At 47.5% G+C, this 24,523-nt stretch overlaps 2 protein-coding genes across 2 annotated transcripts in view; both read right to left on the bottom strand.

The window, feature by feature from the left end:
• The window catches only part of LOC144096741 (uncharacterized), a 52,281-nt gene extending 37,505 nt beyond the window's left edge, over nt 1-14,776 (bottom strand). Inside the window, exons 1-2 of the mRNA XM_077629590.1 lie at nt 13,891-14,776; nt 12,976-13,142 (exon numbers count right to left, since the gene is read on the bottom strand). Coding sequence (XP_077485716.1) covers nt 12,976-13,142; nt 13,891-13,997 — 274 coding nt within the window. The 5' untranslated portion in view covers nt 13,998-14,776. The remainder of the gene's footprint in view (nt 1-12,975; nt 13,143-13,890) is intronic.
• Nucleotides 14,777-18,905: 4,129 nt separating this feature from the next.
• On the bottom strand, nt 18,906-20,702 carry LOC144098205 (uncharacterized). Its single transcript, XM_077630708.1, has 3 exons — nt 19,289-20,702; nt 19,115-19,191; nt 18,906-18,994 (listed from the first exon to the last, which is right to left on the bottom strand). The coding sequence occupies exons 1-3, from the start codon at nt 20,700-20,702 to the stop codon at nt 18,932-18,934; spliced, it is 1,554 nt and encodes a 517-aa protein (XP_077486834.1). The 3' UTR covers nt 18,906-18,931.
• Nucleotides 20,703-24,523: the final 3,821 nt, after the last annotated feature.

The following is a 24,523-nucleotide window of genomic DNA, read 5'->3' as shown; positions in this document are numbered from 1 at the left end:
CATAGCACCGCCACCGGCGGACATTATGCGTGATCCTTCCCTCGAGCAGTGGGAGGCCGTGTTGGCCAGCTCAGACCCGGTCGTCCAGACCAGGGCCGTGGAGTGGGCCACCCAGGTCGCCGTCAGCCATGGGTTGATGGCCATCTGACACGGAATCGTCCACACATGCTCTCTGACGAAAATAAAGTTTTTCCATCCATCCATCCACCACCGACCACAACCAACTCCCCAGACACGGGCCGCCCAAACTCGAACACAAAAACCGCGCAGAAAACTATAGTCGGATACAACTTAAGTCTGCAGTGAAGCTCCGCCCACATTCAGGACCGGCGCACAGAACTTCACCACGACAAAAATGTAGGCCGTTGTTAAAACTCCTCTTGTCACCTAAACAAGAAGCTAACCATGAGAAAAAAGTTATAAGCTGTAGAATTTTGATACCTGGCTTGTTTAATAAAGTCAAATATTAAAAAGCTGATTTCTTTCACCTTTGTGACTGGCTAGCGGAGTAATACAGTGCGCCGCGGACCGTGCTAACTGCTGTTTTTTTAAGTTGTATCCTAGTATAGATACCGATGCCGGCAGGCAAGAATGAAAAAGAAAATGAAAACGCGCTCTCGGTTAAAACACTAAATTTGAAAAAGCTACCAAAAAACAAAAAACTATCTGCGCCTGCCGCGCAAAAGAAAACAGAAAGACGCACCGGATTATATACTGACCCAACAAACACAAAACCTCCTCAAAATCTCCCAGAAATATCCCATCAGGACATTTGGAATGTCCCCAGGAGGTTCTCATTTTTCCCGAAGACGTCCAAAAAACGTCCCCGCAACTAGCAGTGTCCAAAAAGTTGTGCATCCCAGGGACAGCCCCAAAAGGTTAATGCTAGATTTCTCGGCTCTGGCTCACTAAAATTATTTATTCCTTCATGCAGACTTCAGGCGTCTAAGCGCACATATGTGCCAAATTTCAGGCACATGCTTACGTTGCAGGTGGTGTAATACATCTGTCAAGTCGCGTGAATGCTTGCTGGCTAGGCTATTCAGACCTACCTGTTTACATGAAATGTGCTTAAACAAGGTGACAATTTGGGCTGGTTGGTGCATGCTCTTGCGACGGGAGCAGCGCAGCACGAGACAAAGAGAGAGGCGGGACACGACACTGAATAACAACCAGATTTTTAATGCACGTTCGTCGAATATATACATCTCGCTCGTATAAGAAGGAAAAGAAAGAAGCATGGAAAACGCATAAGATGTACACGTGGTGAAATATTAAGACATATTGCACGCAGATAATAAATTTCTCTGTTACGAAGCGCTATTGAAGGTATGAAGACGCATATGTCGCTCTATGGTCGGATGTTGAATGCTTCTTCAATCTCCCTGGTCCGTTGATCAAAATACGACGGGATGACCATTGTGTTGATAAGCTGCGGAACGCATTCATGCTCTCTGCAATGTCTTGCTAATTCACTGCTGATGGCGCCCTTTAGGGATCTTGTGCTCTTGAAGCCGTTTATTCAAGCAGCGCCCTGTTTGACCAATGTAGGTGCGTCCACATCACAGAGGTATTTCATAAACCACGCTTTTCACACATTTCACATGTTTTTTCTTGCATTGATTTTTTCTCTTTCATCGCTGCTGACTTTGCCGCACAGGTGCTGACGTGAGCACTTTTACACCAGCTCTTGCTCTTACCCTTTTGAGACTGTTGGAAATGCTATTATTGCAAGGAATGACCGCGTACGGCTTCCTTTATTCTGATGTGGTTGTGACATATTTTCTGCCTCTTAAGTGCTTGCAGAATCCGAATCCCTTCTGCAACACTGGATAGCAGTCTCATCGGGCAACCTGCTGCTTTCAGCTGACGGTTCTGGGTGTCAAAACTGCCTTGAACTTCATGATGACAGGATCTTGTCAATGCGGCTCTCCTTGCTGTTTTTTTCTACCACCGCTTGATGATCTTGGAGTGCGCAAATGTGTAGGGGAGCAGTCCCTTCCAGCCTCGTGGTACGTACCGCCAGCATATGTGAGTGCCTAGAAAGGCTAGCGTCAAGTCAAGAAATCGCATAACGCTGTTTTTTGGGCGTTCACTTGTTATTTCTAGTCCTAGTTCTTCTAGCCCTTAGCCACCTTGCTACGTTTCAGCTCGGATCGATCATCGTCATAAAGTTGGTATTCTTTCATGCCAAACAAACCACTTTTACAACTCATTCATCCCCAGCACATCGGCAGAATGGAATCACCTTCCCCGATCGGTCGTCGAAATAAGTGACCACTCTGTGTTTAAATCGGCTTTAACTAACTTGATGGTAACATAGTACATGTAATTCTTGCGCCCTGCCGTTCATTCTTTTCAGCTTATGCGGTAGTTAAAACAGACCTGGTCTGCGTGGTATGCTTGTTTGCGTGGTATGCTTACTTTTATTCTTTGCTCATAATTTCGTGTTAAATTACTGTTAATTCGTTTGATTGTATTTGCTGTAACCTACTGATTTGCGCGAGCCATATTCTTGTTCACATTTTTGTGTTACTTGTGACTGCTGTTCCTTTGTTATTTTGTCTATTGTACTCCACTCCCCTCTGTAATGCCCTCAGGCCCTGAGGGTACTGAAATAAATAAATAAATAAATAAAAAGTAGCAACGAGAGCCACATTGACGAGATACTGCCATCATGACGTTCAAGGCAGTTTTGACGCTAAGAACAGTCGGCTGAAAGCAGCAGGTTACCCGACGAGACCGCTATCCAGTGTCGCAGAAGGGATTCTGCAAGCACTTAGAGGCAGAAAATAAGTCACAACCACATCATAAGAAAGGAAGCCGTACACGGTCATTCCTTACATTATTGGCATTTCCCACAGTCTCAAAAAGGTAGGCGCAAGAGCTGGTGTAAAAGTGCTCATGTCAGTGCCCAACAAATTAAGAAGCCTGTGCTTCAAAGTTAACAGTGAACAAAGAAACACCAATGCAAGAATGAGCACCGGAAAAAACACGTGAAATGTGTGAAAAGCGGGGTTCAAAAAAAACCTCTGTCATGCGGACGCACCTACATTAGTCAAACAGGGCACTGTTTGGATGAATGGCGTCGAGAACACAAAATATCTCTAAAGGGCGCCGTCAGCAGTGAATTAGCAAAACAATGCAGGGAGCATGAATGCGCTCCGCAGCTTATCAACACAATGGTCATCCCGTCGTATATTAATCAATGGACCAGGGAGATTGAAGAAGCCTTCAACATCGGGCAAAAGAGCAACATATATCCGTCAGCATACTTTCGACAGCGTTTCGTGACAGCGAAATTGATTATCTGCGTGCGTTGTCTTAATCTTTTACCACGTGTACATCTTATTCGTTTGTCCTGCTTCTGTCCTTTCCTTATTGCACGAGTGAGATGTATATATTCGATCGAATGTGGATTAAAAATCTGGTTATTAGTCAGCGTTGATTCGCGCCTCTCTCTTTGTTTCGTGCTGCGCTGCTCCCGCCACAAGAAAATGAAATGTGCTACAATTTTACACACAAAGGAAATATCAATTCAAAAATTCACCCGATCCCGCCCATATAACAGGAAATAGCAGCGCGATACAGATGTAATTTCAGTTTATTAGATGTGCTCTTTTCATTTAAATGAATACAAACAGGAGACGCATATGTATGCACCATTTAACACAATGTACGGAGCACTACGACACCAGCAAATAATAATGGCCAAAATTTTCTCTATAGCTCTGAGAAATCTGAAAAAAAAGGAGCAATAAAAACATAATACAGGCTGAAAGTTGATGCACCTTAAGCAAACGTTCTAAAGGGTACAAAAGCATATATGCACACGCAAAAGCAAACGCATGTGAAGAGCAACCTGGGTGCCAAAAGAAAAGACGAGATGGGCATACGATTGTCACAAAGTTCATGCCTGCCCTGTCCAGCTTTGACCTTTGTTTCCCAGAAACATGTCGCGGAGCGGCGTCGACGACTTTTTCCCCCTCCCCCGCGGGGGAACGGCATTCTCACCATAGCGCTGGAGGGGTCACTCAAAACTACTCCCCCCCCCTCCTAGCATTGTTGCCATACAGGTGGCAAGCACTTGCACGTGTTGGGAACAGCAGAAGCGGATTGAATGCCCCGGCACTGTTCGCGGCCCCCAATGACTCCTCGTTGGATTAAGGCATTGTGCCGAATTCTTTCGACATAACTTCATGTTCTTTTTGGGAGCTGCATTCCTCTGTGAGTGGCTCCTGAAGTCTTTTTTTCCTGTTTTTTTTTTCATTCTTTGCCATGCGAAGGGGGCGACGGGAACGCCGCGCGCTGGCAGTTGGTCTGGACATTTCGGTGCATGCGGTCGTGAGTGAGGTCAGCCAGGGAAGTGGTCGGCAAGGAGCCTAGGCGGAGATCTGACGCGTAGAGCGCGGCGACGGTGGTCCCGAAGACGCGAGGCCCAAGTTCGCCCGTACCCGCAAGCCCCCATCAGCCCCGCGACAAGCAACCGCAGCCCGACGCTCCCTGCGACCGGACCTTGCCACTCCGCAGCTAAGCCATCGTTTCTCACCACTCACTTCAACTCTTTTATCTTTGTATTTTTTGCTTTATGTGTTCCTCGTTGTAATCCTTTGAACTGTATTTCCGTCTCGTAACATTTTTGTATAGCAATCGCCCTGATGCTTCTTTCTTTGTGTTAATTGTTGTGTTAACGTGTTCAATTGGTGCTTGTTATTTGCGTCACGTCAGTGTACGGCTCTACCTTGTTGGGCATATTGAATACTTGGTTGTTGTTTGCCTAATTAAATTAATTCGCTACGGAACTTGCCTACGCCTCATGCCTCCGGTCAACGACTAATCAGGCGTGGCCCCTATCACCGGTCAGCAGTCGAATCACAATCTTTCGCACGCGGGGTGGAGAAGTTTGTTGCTCCTCCCCCTCCGAACTTACGGAGAGTGCAGTGGTGGGCAGGTTGGCCCGATTAATTGTAACTTCGGCGCCAGCCAACACCACAGCCGCCCACGATATCTTGACAACGATACAGATACGCGGTTTCAGGTCACGGATTTTCTGCAGGGTGAAACCTCCCTCTCGCTTTGCCTCTTGCACGAGCCTCGGAGTAATCTTGAGCGTGTTGTTAAAACAGGAAAAAAAAAAATTAATCATACGAGGCGAAAATAAAAAACGAGCATAAACCACATACCTTGACGACGTTGCCAACAGAAACCCGAGAATGAAATAAAATGCTGCAACTATATATATGTGTTCAACGCAGCCTTCTGTCCTGCGCCTTCTCACAGCACAGCGAACGCTCAAACATGCGCGTTACATCCTTGTTACACCCCCGTTTTATTTTCTTGTGACTAAGCGTGGAGATAAGACTGCTTGGAGCCGGATGGAAAGAGGGGACGTCTTGAGGTAGGAGCCCTGGCTCGCCGCACCCATGGTACAGCAGACCACGCGTGCGGCACAATACGGCGTGGGAGGCGAGACCCCCGCGTCCCTGGCCCTAACCCCGCAAGAGTCCGCCAAGTGCGCACCCCCGCACTTCGTGCAGACCGCCCTCGCGGGGTCGGAGCGTGCGCGACACCCCCTGCGCGTGTGGCCGTAGGTCGCGCAGAAGGTGCACATGGGGACATGCGGGTCCTCCTCGAGCCGCGCCCTCGTCCACCCCACAGTCACGCGACCCCTCGACACCACATCGAGGTCCAACCCCTGGTTCCGCACGTTGAGTACCCTGACCAGATCTTCGGGAGAAACATCGGGGTCTACCCCGATAAGCTTAACGTGGGGCCGCCTCCTCTCAGCGACCCTAACCGCCATCGTCGCACTCGCGGACGCGCTCCGCCTGACCGCCTCCGTCAGCCTATCCAACGACTGCCGGTCCTCCGCCAACATGACCGGTCACGCCAAGCCTTGTGTGGCGAAGGAAAACAGGCTTATACCCGCGGCCTCCGGATCGATGTTAGACTTAAGCGCCGCCGCAACGTCGCGAGCATGCGTCCTAGAGGGCGCCGCGGGAGTCAAGAACGCGACGTCCGCGCCTCACCGGCACTACGCTTGCAGGTCCCGGAATTGGCGGCGGCAGAGTCCCCCGCCGTCCTCTCTCCAGCAGACGTCGTCACAGACCTCAGAACCTCCGCGAACGTCCTACGCGGAGGCTCCACAGGAGCACCGCAAACGAGCCTCGGCGAAGGCAATTGCGCTCCCGAAGCACCTCCGCCTCCCGCCGCGTGGCCTCGACCTCTTGCCTGGCCGCAACAAGTTCCGCCTGCGAGGCAGCCTACATCTCGCGGAGCACCTCCGCGCGGCCCCGGGCGTGGAAGACCAGGGCCCGAAAGTCAGCCGCCTGCCGCACGACACCCTCCACCCCCGAAGCGAGAGCTGTGCGCAAGGATAAGGACATTTTGTTGTCCTCGTCATTTAATTCCGCAACGATCTGCTCCTGCCCCGCCATGGCAGCATCATGGACGGAACGGGCTCAAAGCCCAGCCCCAACACCGGCGCGGACCGGACCGGCCCAGCCGCCACTTCCAACGGCGACTCCACGCCCGACAACTCCAGGAACGGGGCCAACTCGTCCGGCCGCTCCTGGCCAGACACCGTCTCTACGTCAAAGGGCCCCGGCACTCCCGAGGTCGCACGCGGGACAACGCCGTCCGTCGGTGGCGGGGACGGCTGAGAAAGCCCCAAAACGCCCGCGGTCCGAAGCACAGCTAAAGGCTGCGCGGTTGACACTGGATCAGAAACCCCGGCGAGGAGGTCGTCCCCGGCCTCCGAAAACGACGGCCGGAATGGACGGAGCCGCCGAGACACCCGGGTCCGAAGTCGCGCCCGGCGAAAGACGACGAAGAGCGACCATGGGCAATGCCGCCTCCACGGACGCCGCCGAAGGAGAAGCGCCCGAGGCGCTCATGGCAGCGGCCGAGAGGACCCCCGACCACCAATGCGTCAGGGCGAAGCTGACCATGGGCCTCGCTAAGGCGAGACCTCGGCGCGAGGCCCAAAGCCCACGCCCAAACAGTATAGAGCCGAGCGCGGGTTAAGCCGCGCGCCAGGGAAAGACCGCAGACAGTCGCCGATGGCCGGACCACAGAAAGAGTCCCGACCGCAAAAACGGCCAGGACAACCGCAAACCGAGCCCGCGGACCGGTCACGACAACGCCAGGCAGGTCCAGAACCGCCAACCACCACCGGAACAGGCGCACCGAGAGACCCCAAAGGGGCCCCGAGGCAGCAGCACCACTCAGGCAGCCAGGAGAGCAAACGTCGTCTTCTTCTTTCTCCTTCCCGGGGCCGCAACGAAAGGTGGCCGCGGCCAAGGCCAGGACCGAAAAAATCGGCAGTAAAACCGCAAAAACCGGTCAAAAGGCCACCAGCAGCAGGGTGGGGGACCACAGAAGACCACACTATGACCAGGACCAGAGCTCCGGGCGGGAAGGGCCCGGCAGCAGGAACAGCGGCGCCTCACGCACCGGGGTGCGCGGCCAAGGCCAGAACCGCAAAAAGCGGTCAAAAGGCCACCGGAAACCGATCCAGGACCCCACAGGAAACTACCACGGCCAGGACCAGAGCTCCGGGAAGGGGCCCGGCAGCAGGAACAGCGGCGCCTCGCGAGAATCCGCACCTTTGAAAAACATGGCTGACAAGAGCGTGAAGGGCAGGATCTAATATGTTAAGAAAATTTGGGCCCTCTTTATTTTGTTCCACATTTCGTTCATGCTCTCTGATTCGCTCGTTGACACAGCGCCCAGTTTGTCCTATATAGGAACAACCGCACGAGAGGGGAATTTCATAAACTACCCCTTCGGTACATTTAATGAATGGTCGTCCATGCTTCGTTTTTTAGCTTTATTTTTTCGACTCGAGGGCAAACGCTTTCGAGCTTCAGGGCATCTGAGAAGACGAGCCAGACACCATGCCTGCTCGCAACCTTCTCCAGGTTCTGGGCAAACTTGTGCACATACGGCACCGCCACAGGTCTCACCTCTTCTCGAGGAACCTCTGCCCCAGCTCTCGCTGCCCTAGACTTCATCTTCTGCAAGAGGCTTTCGGCGACCCCTGTCACAAGCGAACCAAGGAACCTGGCTGAAGCCAGCTCAGCCAATTGGTTGTCAAAACTCAGTAGCACCTCGTGAATGTATGACTTTCTTAGCGCAGACTCAAGACGCAAGAAGGAAGGAAGGAAGGCCTCAGACATTGCTGGCACATACCCACTACGGGAGAGTGGCCAAGACACAGGCGGTTAATTGCTGAATACAGGAAAGTTTTGACGGGAAAAGGAGTGGTAATAGTATGTAGTCTGATAGATTGGAAGACAGAGGTCCTGTTAACTTGTAGATCGAGGACAGGACAATGGCTTAATGTGCATAATAGTATACAATGCCTGTAATGTTTCAATTTTGTACTGACTGATAGCGGGAAAAAGAAATTAGAATGGGAGTCGCTGCATTTCTTGAAGAAAATTTTGCACAGCAGAGCGCGCATTCCTGTCGCTTCGCCCAAGGAAAGACGCGCCAATGAAAAGAACAACCGCGGAGGACACAGGCAAGCCCAGTTGATGAAATGAAATTTGCAAAAGACGCTTCCTCAAATGAGAGAAGCGGCGGCAGAACAGCAGAAAGTGGTCTATTGTCTCAGGTTCGGCACAAAAAGGGCACAATGGGGAAGCCGCCAGGCCAGATCTGTGAAGGCAGAAATTTAGAAGGGGAACCCAAAAACACAAATGCGTGAAAGAGACCTCTAGTCAGCGCGAGGGCCAGCCTTTGCTACTCCAAGGATGCAGAAGATGTTGATATTCGGGAGATGATGTAAGAGCCGAGGCAGCAAATTCCTGAAATATTGTGTAGCTGCGAAACCTCACCGCAGCTGTATATGCACTCGTTGGCAGGACAGCAACAATTGGGCCGCAGAGAGAGGCTCTAGCTAAGGAATCTGCAACCTTATTTAAGTGAAAGCCCATGTGATCTGGTACCCAAAGCAACCTTACCGAATTTAGATGGAGCGGAATCAGGAATTTAAAGAGGCGTAATGCCCGAGATTCAGTGGGTGAGGATAATGAAGAGCAAATGGACAGAGAGTCTGTCATAACCACGACCTGGGTAACGGTAGTTTCTAATTTTGTAAGGCTAAGATTACTGCTAATAATTCAGCCAGAAAAATTGGAGTGAAGTCAGGAAGACGGAGAAAAAAAAGACCAATCCAGTGAAGGCGAAAAAATTTCCACACCTGCCTTTTCGCGATCCTGCGAGGCATCGGTAACAATAAGAACATGAGAGGGAAATGACCTTAGGTGGTCCTGCAACAGACCCTGAAGAAGCGGGAAGGGCTGCAGCTTTGCATTCGATGGGAAAATGTCATCGAATTCAATCTGGACAGATGAAGAGTTGTTATACATTTGGCGGACATCTGTGAAATGAATATTTATGGGATCAAGGAGGGACTGCACATAACATATCTGCGGAGTATGAAAATGAGACCAGGCGGCACTAAAAAAGGCGGAAGGTTGACTAAGAAATATTATACTGGAAGCGTGAAGAGGTGAGTCGCACAATTTCAGAAATGTTTGAACTGTTAAAAGGTGAAACCTAGCTCTTAACGATGGGATTCTCACCACAAGGTGCAGAACAGCATTGTCGACATATTTTGGAAGCCCCAGACAAAGGCGCAACGCCTCACGCTCCAACAGCACAAGAGGACGAAGTTTATAGGCAGGAGCTTCTGAGAATAAAACACACCCGAATTCCAAAATTGGGTGGACGAACATTTTATAAATCATCAGAAGTGTATGCCTTCTCATGCCTCACCTAGCACTACAAAGCCTGCGTAGGATGCCAATGGCCGGAACTCCTTTTGCAGAAACTTGCTCAATGTGTGGCCACCAGGATAGAGTAGAGTCGTATGTTACTCCGAGATACTTCACCATCTGAACTTGAGGTATTATGTTGTTTCTATAGACCAGGCAGATATTTACAGGAACAGAAACCGGAAATACTAACAATGCGCATTTCTTCACATTGAGGGACAGATGGAAAAATGTTAAAGAGAACAGGTGTGAGAACTGATCCTTGCGGTACACCTCTTGTCTGTGGAAATCTCCTTGAGGAAACACCATTTTGGCAGCAGTAAAATTCTCTATTTTCCAAAGAAGAAAAACAGAAATCCAGGCTACAAAATAGCTTGGGAAGTTCAGTTCCTGTAATCTTAGTAACAGAGTCGAGTGCTCAACGCTGTCGTATGCTTTACTGACATCCAAGGTGACAAGCGCAGCAAACTGTTTTCTATTGCGAGCTAATTTAATACGACTCTCTAGGTCAGTGTGAGCACACCAAATTGAACAACCCGGCCTGAAACCAATTTGACATGAATTCAAGAGAGCATTTTCCGAAATGAATGACATGACACGGCTGGGAAGGACCCTTTCCGCCAATTTCACTAGGTTTGATGCTAATGCAATAGGGCGTATGTTGTCTGAAGTTAAGCCCTCCCCTTGCTTTTTAAGCAATGGAACTATTTCAGCAAGACGCCACTCATGAGGTATCCAAGGACCTTTAATAGAATGGTTAACTAGAGCCAACAGGTCTGCAAGAGATTCACTAAACAAAATTTTGATCATAGATGAAGTGACCTTATCGGGGCCAGGAGCCGCTAGGGATAAGCGCAAAACTTGCGACAGCTCAGGCATAGAGACCTCAGTGAAATCACTTGAGGTGCATGTAAGTATAGCAGGAGGAGGTAGAGCAGATGTAAAGCGAAGCTCTAGGCCACACGCAATATCCTCTAAGGCCTTTGCGATGTCAGCAGGGGACTGAACGAGGGATTCAATGTTGGCAGCCGGTGGAATCACCTTGTTGCGCCTCATAAAATTAAACAAATCTCGTTTATTTCCCGATTGTGAAAGGAAATCATAATGACTTGTATTATACTCCTCCTTTGCACGGGCGACAGTGCGCTTAAATGTTGCTGCAACATACTTATAATCCAACCAATTTTGTGGGCATTGATTGATGAGAAGTTTCTTCCAAGCTGCTTTCCGTCGTCTATATGCACGCGTGCACTCAGCATCCCACCAATTGTTTGCGATTGCACCCTTGGTTCCCTTAACCAAAAATTCAGACTTTTGCCTTGCATGGTCCAGTACTGAACATAGATGTGCAGCCTTGCTTTCGGCACTTGTCTGAGCGCAAGGGTCTGAAGTGATTTGGAGGGCTGATTTTGGCTTGTCTTTAAAGCAAGTGTAATTTATTAACGTGTGCTGATGTCGCTCAGGAAGAGCTAATTTACACGCAAACTTCAAACTAATCGGTAGATGATCACTGTTTGTTGCACAGTCAACAGGTGCCCAAGACATAACAGAGACTCCTGGGGAGGAAAAAGTTAAATCCAAGGCAGAGCGGCATTGACTCCAAACAAACGTAGGCAATCCGGAATTATTGCAGATCAAATTGTAGTCAGAAGCCCAATCAAACAGTCTAGAACCAAAGCTGTCTCTTTTAAACCCCCACGTCACATGGTGCGAATTGAAGTCTCCAAGTAATAGAACCTCAGATCGGCTACTAGACATGAGTGAGTCAAGGGGCCGAGTGTCACGCACACCACACGGGAAATATGCATTAGCTACTGTAAAGGGCTGTTGACCTGGGACACTGAGGTCAACCGCAAGGATTTCACATTCATTGTCCGCATATTGGAAAGAAATGCATGCCCTGTGGCAAAACTGTAGAGATGAGCTCTAACAACCCCCCCCCCCACCCCCCCCCCCTCGTGATGACCGACGAATGGTAATCCTTGAGATGATAATTGAAATTTGTAGTTAGCTACGTTTCCTGTAAAGCAACTAAATCTGGTAGAAGCTGATTGCATAGGCAATTTAAATCTGTTGAAGCTGAGAATATAGATAGACAATTCCATTGGAGTACGCTTAAGAACCCTATCTTGCCGGGAGTGCCGCAGCCGCGACTGCCTTTTCTAGAATCCTGGTCTTAGCATTTTCACTTGCGTTACTTTTTTTTTGTCTTTGACTGGGGGCAAGATGGACCTGCAATATTCAGAGGAAACCCACTTCGTTTCTGGGCGCGGAGATCAGACTCCATATCCATAGTCCATAGAGGATGCGCCCATAACGCTGTTCGAAGGAGAGGCCTGGGAGGTCTCTTGTTGCTCACATTGTTTTTGGCCCTGTGGAGTGGAATCGATTACTAAAGGAGGAGTAGCTTCCAAAGCCAAAGAAGGCAAGAGCGGAGCGGTGGACACCTGCAGAAGATTGAGCATCTGAGCAGCTATGACCTGCGAAATGCACATGGATACGGTTTCCATAATGTGATCCATTGCATTTGCCACAGCTTTCTCAACTGCCGCTGTAATAGCCTGGGACCAACTAGAGTCCGTTATTGGTGGACATTTGGCGGCCACACTAGAGTAGCCTGAGGCTCTCTCCTTGACTGCGGCAAAAGCCTCTCTCTGCATGCATCTGCGCTTGTCTATAAGCTCAAGCACCTGAACTTCTTGTGCTCGTGCAGGACAGTCAGGAGAATCAGCAGGGTGAGCACCACTACACAAACAACATTTCTCTTGCTGTTCAGAACATTCCTCTCTGCAATGACGTTCTGCACAGGCACAGCAGCGTAAGGCCGATTTGCAGGCTTTGCCGCTGTGGCCAAATCGCCAGCAGTTTTGACACTGAAGGGGCCGAGAGTTAAAGGCATCTACTCGAAAAACCAATGGCCCCACCTTAATCTCTGACGGGCAAACTATTCCTGCAAATGTGGCAATGACGGACTCCGTAGGAATTTTTACTCCGTCAACCACCCTGCTGCATCGATGGACAGCAATCACTCCCGCAGGCGAGAGGTTCTCAAGCGTTTCCACAGGGCTCAATCAAAAGTCGATCCCTAGGACCAAGCCCTTGGAACATGCAAGATGAGGCGGAATGAATGCGCTCACCGGGTGGTTGGCGAAGGTTGTACACTTTAGCAGGTCTTCAATACAGTATTTACCTGGTGACCTGCACAAAATACCACCCCTGCCGAACTGCCGGACATCAGTAATGCGCATGAAGTGCTTGGATGTGGATTGAAGAGCCACCTGGACTGCCTCCGGGTTGTTCAGTCGGATCGCGCCTCCATCGGAAGGCATTAAAGCGACTGGAATGCTGGAAACTCCACTGCGGAAAAAGAGATCAATTGTTAGCTAGTCTTGAGGAAGAGATGCCGACCAAGGGGAAAACCCCTGGCCAGGAGAAGAAGTAGACATTAAGCTCTCGTCCCGCGCCCAATCACCCCAGAACAGGAGCAAGCAGGCACAGACAAAAAGAAGGATAAATTTAGCAAGCTAGCGCAACACCGCCAGGTACTTAACCGCTACCCCGCAGCCTGGGTTGCTGGGCCACAGTGTTATGTACACTGTTTCCAAATCCAGTTTATCTCTTTGACACCACTATGCGCAGTACTTCATACTACAAGATACCGAAATGTTCAAGCTTATGTCATACATTCTGATGCTGTTTTCTTGCATTTCATAAAACTGCAGTCTCCATCTTTTCACCCTAAAGTAATGTCTTTAAAAGGACATCGAAGTGGCCTGTAATCTTCGTTCTCAGAAATAAAAACCAATTACATAACTCTTTCTGGTATTCAGTAAAACACGCTGTTGGGCTAGTGAGTTTATTGCGTTCAGAAATTAAACCAGCCAAAAAGACGCACACAGGAAAACTGAGAAAGGGAAGATAGAAAAGAGGCCACTTCTCAGTGTTCTGTGTATGTCTTTTTGGCTGGTCTAATTTCTTTCTGGTATGTTGCTTTTGCAGCAGCAAAATACATATTCATTGTTGAGAAAATTGCATTTAAAAATTTTCTGCCACTTGATTCAAACTTGCTACATCTACAGCACGGTGTAAGAATAGAGAGGTGTACCAATGGCGCCGCTTGTCCTGTGCTCCGAACTTTGCCCAATGTCTCGCAGTCTCGCTGCCTGTCGACAAATGGCGACGCAGAAAAGCGGGTAATGCGGTCCTGTGCATGAGACCAGATGTTCAAGTTAAAATATGTTCAAATTAAACAACGTGGCATAGGGAACCTAGCTTTGGGAGCACATGGCAATACACCAAATCAGGGGGTACAGGGTGATATGGGATGGGCGTCGTTCGAGAGCAGAGAAGCTAGCAGTAAGATGACATTTGAGGAGCGTTTGAGAGAAATGGGGGCAAAGCAGTGGGCTAGGAAAGTTTTCAGATACCTGTATATAAGGAATTTTGATACGAAATGGAGAAAGCGAACTAGAAAATTGGCAAACAAATATCTGGACAGCAGTAGAGGGGTAAATCAGCAGTTATCAGTTAAGAAAAAGGTTAAAGAAACAGAGAGAGCTCTGTGGAAAACAGGAATTGTGACGAAATCAGCACTGACAACATACAGGATTTTTAAGCAGGAAATTGCCAAAGAAAATACCTATGATAATTGTAGGGGAAGCTCTTTGTTGTTTGAGCCCAGGACGGGAGTTTTGCGGACTAAGACATATAGAGTCAGGTACCACGAGATAGGCACGTTGTGCGTTGCGTGTGGAGAGGAGGAGGAAATGGCTGAACACTTGATACTTTTCTGAAAAGGGCTTCACCCTACAGTGGAAAGCAGTGGGGCTGATTTATCCAAAGCATTGGGGTTTAAGGACAGTGAAGGGAAAGTAGATTTTAAGCGGGTAGAAGTAACCAAGCGAAGGTTATCTGATTGGTGGCTAAAATCAAGACAAGAATAAAATTTCATAAGTCATGGCTAGGTGGCTTGAGCCACCGCCCGATTTAAAGGGTTCAGCCATACCCACCCACCCACCCATCTACCCATCCATCCATCCATCCATCCATCCATCCATCCATCCATCCATCCATCCATCCATCCACCCACCCACCCACCCACCCACCCACCCACCCACCCATCCATCCATCCATCCATCCATCCATCCATCCATCCATCCATCCATCCATCCATCCATCCATCCATCCATCCATCCATCCCATCCCATCCCATCCCATCCCATCCCATCCCATCCCATCCCATCCCATCCCATCCATCCATCCCTCCCGCCGCTTGCGTCTTTGTCGTCTGCTTGCAGTGAGCGCGCCGTTGAACACAAGTTTTTCTTGTTATCGTTATTATCGTTATTGCTCAGTTTGTGAAAATTAGTAGTACAACTGTTCATAAGCTTTAGTTACATTATTATGCCGCGAGGCGGCGTGAGCAGTAGACAAGTTCCAATACATGGACATGTAGACTGCTTCCTAGACGTCACACTAGACGTCTTAGAGTATTGGAACACAGCCTAGGAAGCCGTCTACATGTCCATGTATTGGAACTTGTCTATTGCTCACGCCGCCTCGTGGCATAATAATGTAACTAAAGCTTATGAACAGTTGTACTACTATTTTTCACAAACTGAGCAATAACGATAATTAAAAACATCTTTTCAACAAGTTTGCACATTTCTTCTGCAATGACTTTGCGCGTAAACCGGACTGGTGGATGTGCCTATCGGTCAGTCTAGTTGTAGCAGACGGGGCCGCTCTCCGAAGACGACGCTAAAGAGATATGCGATTATTCTTTTATTATTGATGCTAAACTGTACATGCTCCTCGAACGTGCTCATACAGACGGTCCTGTAAACATAAGAAAGAATACGAAAGACTGCAATCAATTTGCGCGAAATGCGATACGGCTAATATATACTGCAACAGGAAAACACATACGTGACATTAAACCTGCTGTCTGTCGTACGTGGCACTCGGAGACAGCGAGAGACCTAAATACAGCAGCGATCTTTAGTCCTGCAAAGACTAAAATCAATTCGCAACATGCCGGTGTATTTGTTCTGAGAGTGTAGAGATAAAAAAGAATGCACGCGAAAGAGTTGATGCCACTAATACAGTAACAGAAGAACACATTTCTTAACCGTCATGCCAGCCGTCTTAACGCCCGTTGAGAAAACCAACGACAGCGACGAGTATTCTCTAAAATCAAGGTGCTAATTAAGATCCGGAATCGTCAGATGCCGGAACACATAAACATACCTACAGCGTCCGCTGCTGTAGCAAAGCTCTCAACTGCACGATTTTCTCCTGCGTGATTCACTGCTAGGAATCGCACGTCCACGATTAATTAGCCACTAGTTTGTGTGCCAAATAACATAATGAAATGACTCACATTTTTCCTTTCCTATACTCCGTGTACAGTCCGACGCCCGCAAGAGTACGACTCGCTCATCCGCATACATCAGCTCCGCCATCTTTAGACAGCAAGTTAGCCTGCATCGATGTGGACTTCGGCGAAGCAGTCTTATTAGACTGCTTCTCCGAGAAATGGAACGTGTCCCAAGATGGCGGCTGTCCGGCTAGACGTCAAGTAGCCGTCTACTTGGGAGTATTGGAACGCAGCCCTAGACATCACACTATACGTCTTGTTAGACAGCCATGGATAGCGGGAGCTCGTGGCTAGGGTCCATAGAAATACTTGCTAGTCTGCCGTCCGCTGGCCGCGGCGTGGGCTGCTGATGAATGATCGCCGCGGTGGCGCTGCTAGCAACCGGCGTGCCATGCCAGCCACGGCGTCTGCTGTAGACGCGCGTTTCGCGCCGCGAAACAAATTCACTGCGCGTTTTCATATGCCTTGCGCATGCGATTGCACTGATTATTTTTTTTTATTTTAGCTTAGTCATGGTTTTTCAATGTGCACTTCAGTTATCGGCTTAGCGGCGCAAACGATTTTTTTTTTGCGAAAATATTTTGTGCGCGTACTCCAGAGTCGAAGGTGAAACGAACCTGCTTATTTTTACACCCAATTTTTATGCCGTGCCACGTATTATAATACCGCCTTCTGAGGAAGTTAAATAAGAAGTTCTTGTATAAAAATTATTACCCAGGATTCTAAACCCCACGACCGTGTGCGCGCGCAACAGAGCGCTATTGACAGCGACGTTTTCATTCATGCTATCGATCCGATCCCAACTTCTACTGACTCTAAATGAAGTTAGAAGAGAGACTGAACACTGTAAACTTCTAGATACACGCACAATTAAAAATGTAAGAGAACCTGAGCCATGTAAATAACGTGATTTAGGCAAACTGCAGGAACGCATTCCTTAGTGCCTAGGCAACCGAGTTACAGAAGTAATGAACATAAGCATGCATTCTAAGTAGTTTCTTCGAATCCCATGCTTGGTAAAATAGCATTATTAGCCCATGCAATGTAGGTCACACGTACTGTCAGGCAAAAGACACCCAAGGATCACTAATTTATGACACAAAATAAAAATCGTTGTTGAACACATTCATTTCCATCACTTTGCACTCAGACTGCCCACATTTTTGTTTGCACCATCTACTGGCATCTTCTCATCTTTAACAGCTTCAGCTGCTCTTTCTTGGCTGCCCTCTCAACATTGATAGACTTTGTGTAGAAGCGCAGGCAAAGGAGAATATAGAATTTGATTATGCCATTAACAATTTCATATCCATGTTTCACACAGGCCAGGGATGGAAAATTTACATGTCTTAAGAAATCAGCGAAGTCAGCAATGCTTTTCTCGTGCAACTTATTCAGACTAAAATAAATGGTGAAGCTGTCTTCAAGGACGGTGATAATTTTCTTCAAGGGGCCAGACGGATAGAGTAAGCCACCATTATCAAAGTTTGCAGTGAAAGCTGCAGCCCGATCATTTTCTGTAGCCACTGCTTTTTCACTCGTCAAGGTTGATGCACAGTCTGTGCACTGGCTTTTTTTTCAGTGCTTTTCTAGCTATGTAGCCCGAGATATAATAAATTAACATCTCGTGTCTTTTCCCTGTCACACAGGCACTATGGTCAGACGTGGTACTTGTACGTGGAGCACAAGAAACCAATGCAGTTTCTGCACCATTGAGCTCTCCTTTATCAATAAGGCTGTCGAGAATAGCCAGCATATTCTCGCTGCTTGGTTGTTTCTGAGGCACCGAAACTAAGGAAGTGACAACTTCTGGTGCACAGTTTCCCGATGGTGGTGGTTTCGCAAGATTGTAAAATGCGAGTGCATTAACACTAACCAAAAACTGAGCGGCATTCGGATGGTCATTAGTTCCTGACGATTGCCGAACGATGCTGAAAATGCTTTCAAGCCTGTCTTGGCTCAAGTTTGCAGTCATCAGATACTTAAAGTCAAGTGTGCCTAGATGTGCAACTAAACTGAGTGTGCTCTGAATTGAAATACCGGCTGTGCTGTTGCTCAGAAAACCACCTATTGTGGCCTTTGCATGGTTTTCCCACTCTGTGAGGTGTTCAAGGAACTCCTTTAAAAATTCAAAGTTTGGTGACTGCGGGTATAACGCTGCTTTTGGCACACGCACAGTCATTATCCTTATGAGCTTATTCATCCTTTTTACGAAAGATCCTGTTGCTTCCACAAAGTCATAACAGCATCTTAACTGGGTGCGATAAATAAAAAGACCTCTAATTATGTTATCACCAAATAGTTGGAATGCTGGAGCAACTCTCATTTTCTCGAAAGAGAAACACTCTTGCTGTCCATTTTCCAAGCGTCTCGGATCGGTTGAACGTGCACCCGACCCTCAGGTGTGTTAAACCCTTTGCCTACAAATGCATTTCGCACATTTTTAACTAGATGGGGGAAGTCCGAGAGAAAGTGCAGATGGCGCGTTGAGCTGACAGGATGTGGCGCCTTGCACCGCGTGCCTGTGCTCGCACCTGCAAGGAAATGAGGCAGCGCTGTAAGCAAATGCTTTGAACAACCGTAACGCTGTAACCACCCAAATGATCTTAAGACAACAACAGTTTGCAATTGAATCCAGTTCAGCAGTTACCTCGAATGCCAAAACTCTTCCACATTGATCTATTCCAGCTTGCTCCGTCGCACGTGACATAGTCAACGAAGAATCCAGCCCTCTCACAGAGAATTGTCGCCTCAATGATGATCTTGGCTAAGGTGTCCGCCTTGACATTGCCACGTGATGCGAAAATCCCAATGACTTGTGTCCACTTGCCTAGAAAGATAGAACAGCAAATTTACTTTTTCCACAAACACAGCGTTTTAACAGTAACGTGACAAATCCGACATATATGTTAGAAAATAAATTATCCTGGAAAGGCTGGAACAGAACTACCATGCCATGGTCAGAGAGTTGGTCTTTTTGGGAATCGGGCGTGAATTGAGCAAGATCGACGAATCCTTCCAGCTCACCTGAAAATAATACAAGTAGTGTACACAAAAACACAGTTGCCACATGTTTCATTTAAAGCTTACTTATGGGTGTAAGTAAGGATTAAAAACTACTCACCAGTTGATTTCACATCAAGGTGCTCGGAGATCTTCATTTCATCAAAGACGATACCTCCTCTGAGTGAGAACTCATCCATATGTTGCGACTTCTCGGATAAAGCATTAAATATATTTGGGTTAAAACCAAATCCAGTCTTGAAGCTGTGGATGCGCTTTTGTACGCATGTTCTACCTGGAACAGCCAGGATGTTGTGTCTTCGTATATGTTCATACGACTTAGGGCGCTTCATTTGCATCAGAATGCATTGAAGTAGCCACTCATTGGAATATGCCATCCCTTTCGTTGACTTGCGTTTGGCAGCCTCAAAACAAGTTCTGACAGCAAGCTGCTGCTTAGGAGGAAGGCCACTAACCCTTCTTTCAAACTCTGTTGCTGAAAGCTGTTCATTTTCATTTTTCATTTCATCCAGAGCCTTTCGCAGCTTTTCCATCTCGTCTTTCATATGTCGCACTGCCCGAGATTTTGAAGTCGGCGTCTTCATTAGGCACGGCACTCTTGATTTCTCCCTCCTTGACGGGGTGTTTTGAGTTAGCTTTCGTAAGTATTTGCAAGCTATGCATGCTGTATCCGAAAGAATGGAACAGTTTACAGCAAAGTAACGCCCATTTGAAGCCGTAAAGGATTTGCTGATAGGCTTCAATCTGCAGCCAGGGCACAAACTGCGTTTTGCAATGTCCTGAAGAAGATTTATTGCCTCTTCTGTGGATTTGACGTCCAACTCCTTCACTTTTTTTCCTCGAATATACACAGTAGCCTTCGTGGCAGCGTCATCCAAATCACTGCGACGGAGCAGAACTCGTCGACTTACGTATAAGGCGTCCTGAGAGCCGTCCTCACTTGTCTGGCACTGTGCGAATGTTATTTGCTGAGCATCCGAAAGGTCGACATTTGTCCAAGGTGGCGGTGGCTGCAGCTCTCTGCATTCCCTGAGCAGAATCGCGTCACATGATCCACCGCCGCTAGATTCTTCAATCACCTCCACTGGTGCTTCAAGATCAATGCGCTTTTTTTTCTCTGGTGGTGCTCCCGGCGTTTGCTTCTGCTCGCACAAGTTTCTATCCTTCCTCTTCCGAGGCAGAGGTTTCGAGATATAATTTGGGGCCTCAGGCAACAGTGTAGGAACAGCATCCTTCGCGAGTTGCGGCACATCCCGGAGAATTTCCGCTACCTTGCCCTGAATCACAGTCTTAAAACTTCGCTCAATAAAGCACAGTTCGAAGTGTCGCTCGCAAACGACACTAGCTTCGTCGAGCACTCTGTCGCCGTGCTTGATGTTGCGCTCCCACTGTCGCCTCTTCTCTGCGTCCTTTGGTGTTCTGAAGAGAGAGCATTTCACCTTGCAGTAACGGTAGCACCGCTTGCATCTCGGCACGAAACACGTGCTGTCGCGCTTGTCACGTTGTCTAGACATGACGCGATCACACATCCATGAGCACACGCACACCAACACACACGCTCAGTTTAGCGTTCACGTATTTGGAAAAAAGACACCAGTATTCTGGGCTTGCGACCAAAAAGCAGCGCGCAACACTTCTGCAGCCACGGCAGGCACGGCACGACCATCCCTGCAGGCACGACGTCCCCAATGTGTGCAGCGCCCCCTGCGCATTCATCTGAGGCGAAGCCAACCGGTTCCGTAGGGAGCTCCGCACGAACGGCAGACTAGCAAGTATTTCTAGAGACCCTATCGTGGTGGAGGAAAAATGTTGACGATGATGATCATGGATGGATGGATGGAAGGAAGGTAGGAGCGTCCCTTTTGAAATGGGGTGATGGCAGTTGCCACCATGCTCAGGTTTTTTACCTTTATTTTTGTTTAATGTTTTAAGTTATTAAAATTCTCCATTTTCTTTGAATACATATTCCTAGCTTTTTAAGCTTATGTCACTTCTCTGCTTTTGACCCACTAATCTTCCAATCCCTTTTTACAAATTTCCCCCGCAGATTTATTTACATGACTGTTGTTATCTCTAAACCCTATGGCCCCAGGAAGAGTGACTATGCCTGCATCGACATCGGGATGGATACCATCGCATTCTTCCTTCATGCCGGCCGCTATTTCCGCTACCTTTCCGTCATTTAGTTTTGCGTTCTCTTTTTGACTTCCCTGCATTTCTCTTTTGGGCAGGGCTCCTAACTGTAGACTAATGCACTTATGATCACTTCCGAGGCTGTACTTTCCCTCTTCGTCTATTTCCATTCTTGGAGCTTGCTATACATCCCCTACAACATTAACCAGTATTCAATGGTCATTTGCCTGTTACGGGATTCCTACGTGATTTGTCCTTCACACTTAGTTTCTCTATTTACAATAACTAGGCTGTGTCGCTCACAGAAGTCTATTATTAACTTCCCGTTACAATCTGTGTATCCATCCAGTTCCTCGATGTGGCCGTTCCTGTCACCCAGCAGAATAATATCGGCAGAGTCTCCAAACTGCTTTATATCGTCATTGAGACACTTAACTAGATCCATGTTCTCTTGCCTGCATTTGTGCCCTGCCCCTAAATAAACGGCCTCTAGCCATATCCTTTTACCGGCAGTTGTACCCGATACCCAGACATGCTCTTTGCAAGCTGACTTTATTCTTTGCGAATTAGTTCCTTGATGCATCAGCATACCTACTCCTCCTCCCTTCCTCTTCGTTGTTGTTCTGTTGCTCCCTTCTCAGACGTAGCCATCAATGTGTCTCGCATAGCGCGTATACCCCTACTTCTTCGTCCTTCAACTGCTGTTGTATCTCTAATCACTTCGCTCTCTTTCTACCGCCTTGCATGTTTATGTACCTGATCCTGGTGTTAAATTTATTTTTTGTAGTGTTCTTCCTGGACCTGCTAGTGGCCATTTTCTATTTGTTAATTTACTTAAAGATTCTGCGGTCTTGCAAAACAAGACCATCACCGGTGGGTACATAAATTTGTATAACACCAAAGGACAAAAATAAAAAAAATAAAGCAGCTGCTGTGGTGGCTGAGTGGTTATCGCGCTCGGCTCCTGGCCCGAAAGACGAAGGTTCGATCCCGGCAGCGGCGGTAGAACTTCGATTGAGGCGAAATTCTAGAGGCCCATGTACTGTGCGATATCAGTGCACGTTAAAGAACCCCGGGTGGTCGAAATTTCCAGAGCCCTTCACTACGGCATCTCTCACAGCCTGAGTCGCTTTGGGATGTTAAACCCCAATAAACTTAAACTAAAAAAAATACAGCAGACAAGGCGTCACCAACAACAAAATTACTCCATCACACTGTATCGTTATCACAACGTTAAAATGCATACACTATAGTCATCGAGCCAAGCATACAACAGGTTATAATCAAGCACTTTGAGTAAAATAGCACACATTACCGAGGAAACGAACACTAAAAAATTCGTGACTTATTGCAGCAGCGCCTCAAAATGGGACAAAGAATTTTTTTCTACTAATGACCAGCAAGGTTGTTCCAATCGGTGATAGTTATAGGAAAATAGGAATATTTGTAGCAGCTCGTTCTTGTGGATAAAGGTTTTACGGAAAGAGAATGTCGCAGGCATGTAGCATAACCACTAGAGTAACTAACAATTTTCGAGATGTCAACGTTGTAATGCCCATTAATTAACTGGAAAAAGAATTTCAAGCGACAAATACGATTTATATCAGTAACAGATGGTAAGCCACTTTTTTTAAGAAGAGTAGTAGTGATAGAGGTGCGGTCATAGGAATTATAGATACATCTTAGTGCTTTTTTTTAACCCTTTCCAATTTGTGAATATTGATCTTGGTTAATAGGTCCCAGATCATTACGGCATGCTCTAAGATTGGCTGCACAATAAGGTTATACGCAAGAAAATGTGTTTCAGGAGTAGCGAACCGCAAGCGTATGCCTCAAGAAGAATAATTTACGAAAAGCATTTGCTAAGACGACATCAATATGTTTGTTCCAGGAAAGATTACTGGAAATCCATAGGCTTAGATATTTGTAGCATGTTACCTCAGAGAGCGCACTATCGGAAGTACCATACTGGTAGAGAAGAGGATTCTTTTTAGTCATTATTCTCATATATACTGTTTTATCAAAATTTATCACCCTTTGCCACTTATCACACGAATGCATCACCTTCTGAAAGTCATTATTTAGCCTGATTTAATCTTCAATTGAATTAATTCGTTCATAGTGGACACAACCATCAGCATATAAATTAACATGGACAGAGAGATCATGGACAATATCGTTAATAAATATAATAAACAAAAACGGTCTAAGCACAGATCCTTGGGGAACCCCTGGCTCAACTGGAACAAACTGGCGCTTGTTTTTCAGGTAAGCCTTAATTCAGGCTATTAGTTTATCGCTTTTTATTACAGAACTCAAGTTATATATTAACTTGTTATGCGAAACCATATCTAAAGCTTTCCCGAAATCTATAAATATTGCATCAGCATGTCTGCTTGCCACTCCAAAGTCCTTCTCCTGGCTTAACTTCCTTATCTCTCGATTAACAGCCACAACGTCCTTGGCAATTTCTCCGTTCCGTCCTTGCACCTCCGGCACTGTGCACACCACGACCTGCACTTGCTGCGCTATCGCCCTTATATGGTCAACTCCCTCCGCTGATTTTTCCACTACTTGTGCGCCTTCATCATTCAGGGCATCATTTAGCCCCGTCGCTACCACTGCCAAATTGCGCTCTGCAACATTCTCAGAAAGTTCGTTTTTTGTCGTTCTCAGTACTGCGTCCATTGTCCTGCCTGGGGATGGCCCAACTGCTACCCGCTTATCACCCCTTAACACGCTCCATTATAGTTCTTTTGCACCTCCTCATGTTTGAGTCACCACCGATAAGCACTAGGGCATTCTCTTCCTCCCTCCTAGCTTCAGGATTTTGCAGCCTCTTATCATTGTGGCCTCCTTCAGTGAGGTTAGCTTGTTCCCCTTCTCTCCATCTCTTCCAGACTTCCTAGCTGCCACGTATGCGTAGCTGTTCCTGTCTGAACCTGCCTGACCTACTTTCCTATTGCTGTCCATGTCAGCGTATGCCCCATCCGCGTGGATGGCGCTGGAATGTCCACCAATGTGGCTTCGCTTGGTGGTGTCAGCCATTTTTGCGTCCAACAAATCACTAAGCTGCTCTTGAAGTTTGCGCTTCTTTGCCCTCTCTATCTGTAGCTCTCTTTATAACATCCCTACGTAATGCTAGGCTGCTGTTCGCTTGGTCAGCCCTAGCCAGGTGTGCAGCATTTGCACATAAAATTTG

This window comes from Amblyomma americanum, chromosome 7, assembly GCF_052857255.1.
Source record: "Amblyomma americanum isolate KBUSLIRL-KWMA chromosome 7, ASM5285725v1, whole genome shotgun sequence".
Classification (NCBI taxonomy): Eukaryota; Metazoa; Arthropoda; class Arachnida; order Ixodida; family Ixodidae; genus Amblyomma; species Amblyomma americanum.
This window is presented reverse-complemented; position numbering and strand designations above follow the sequence as displayed.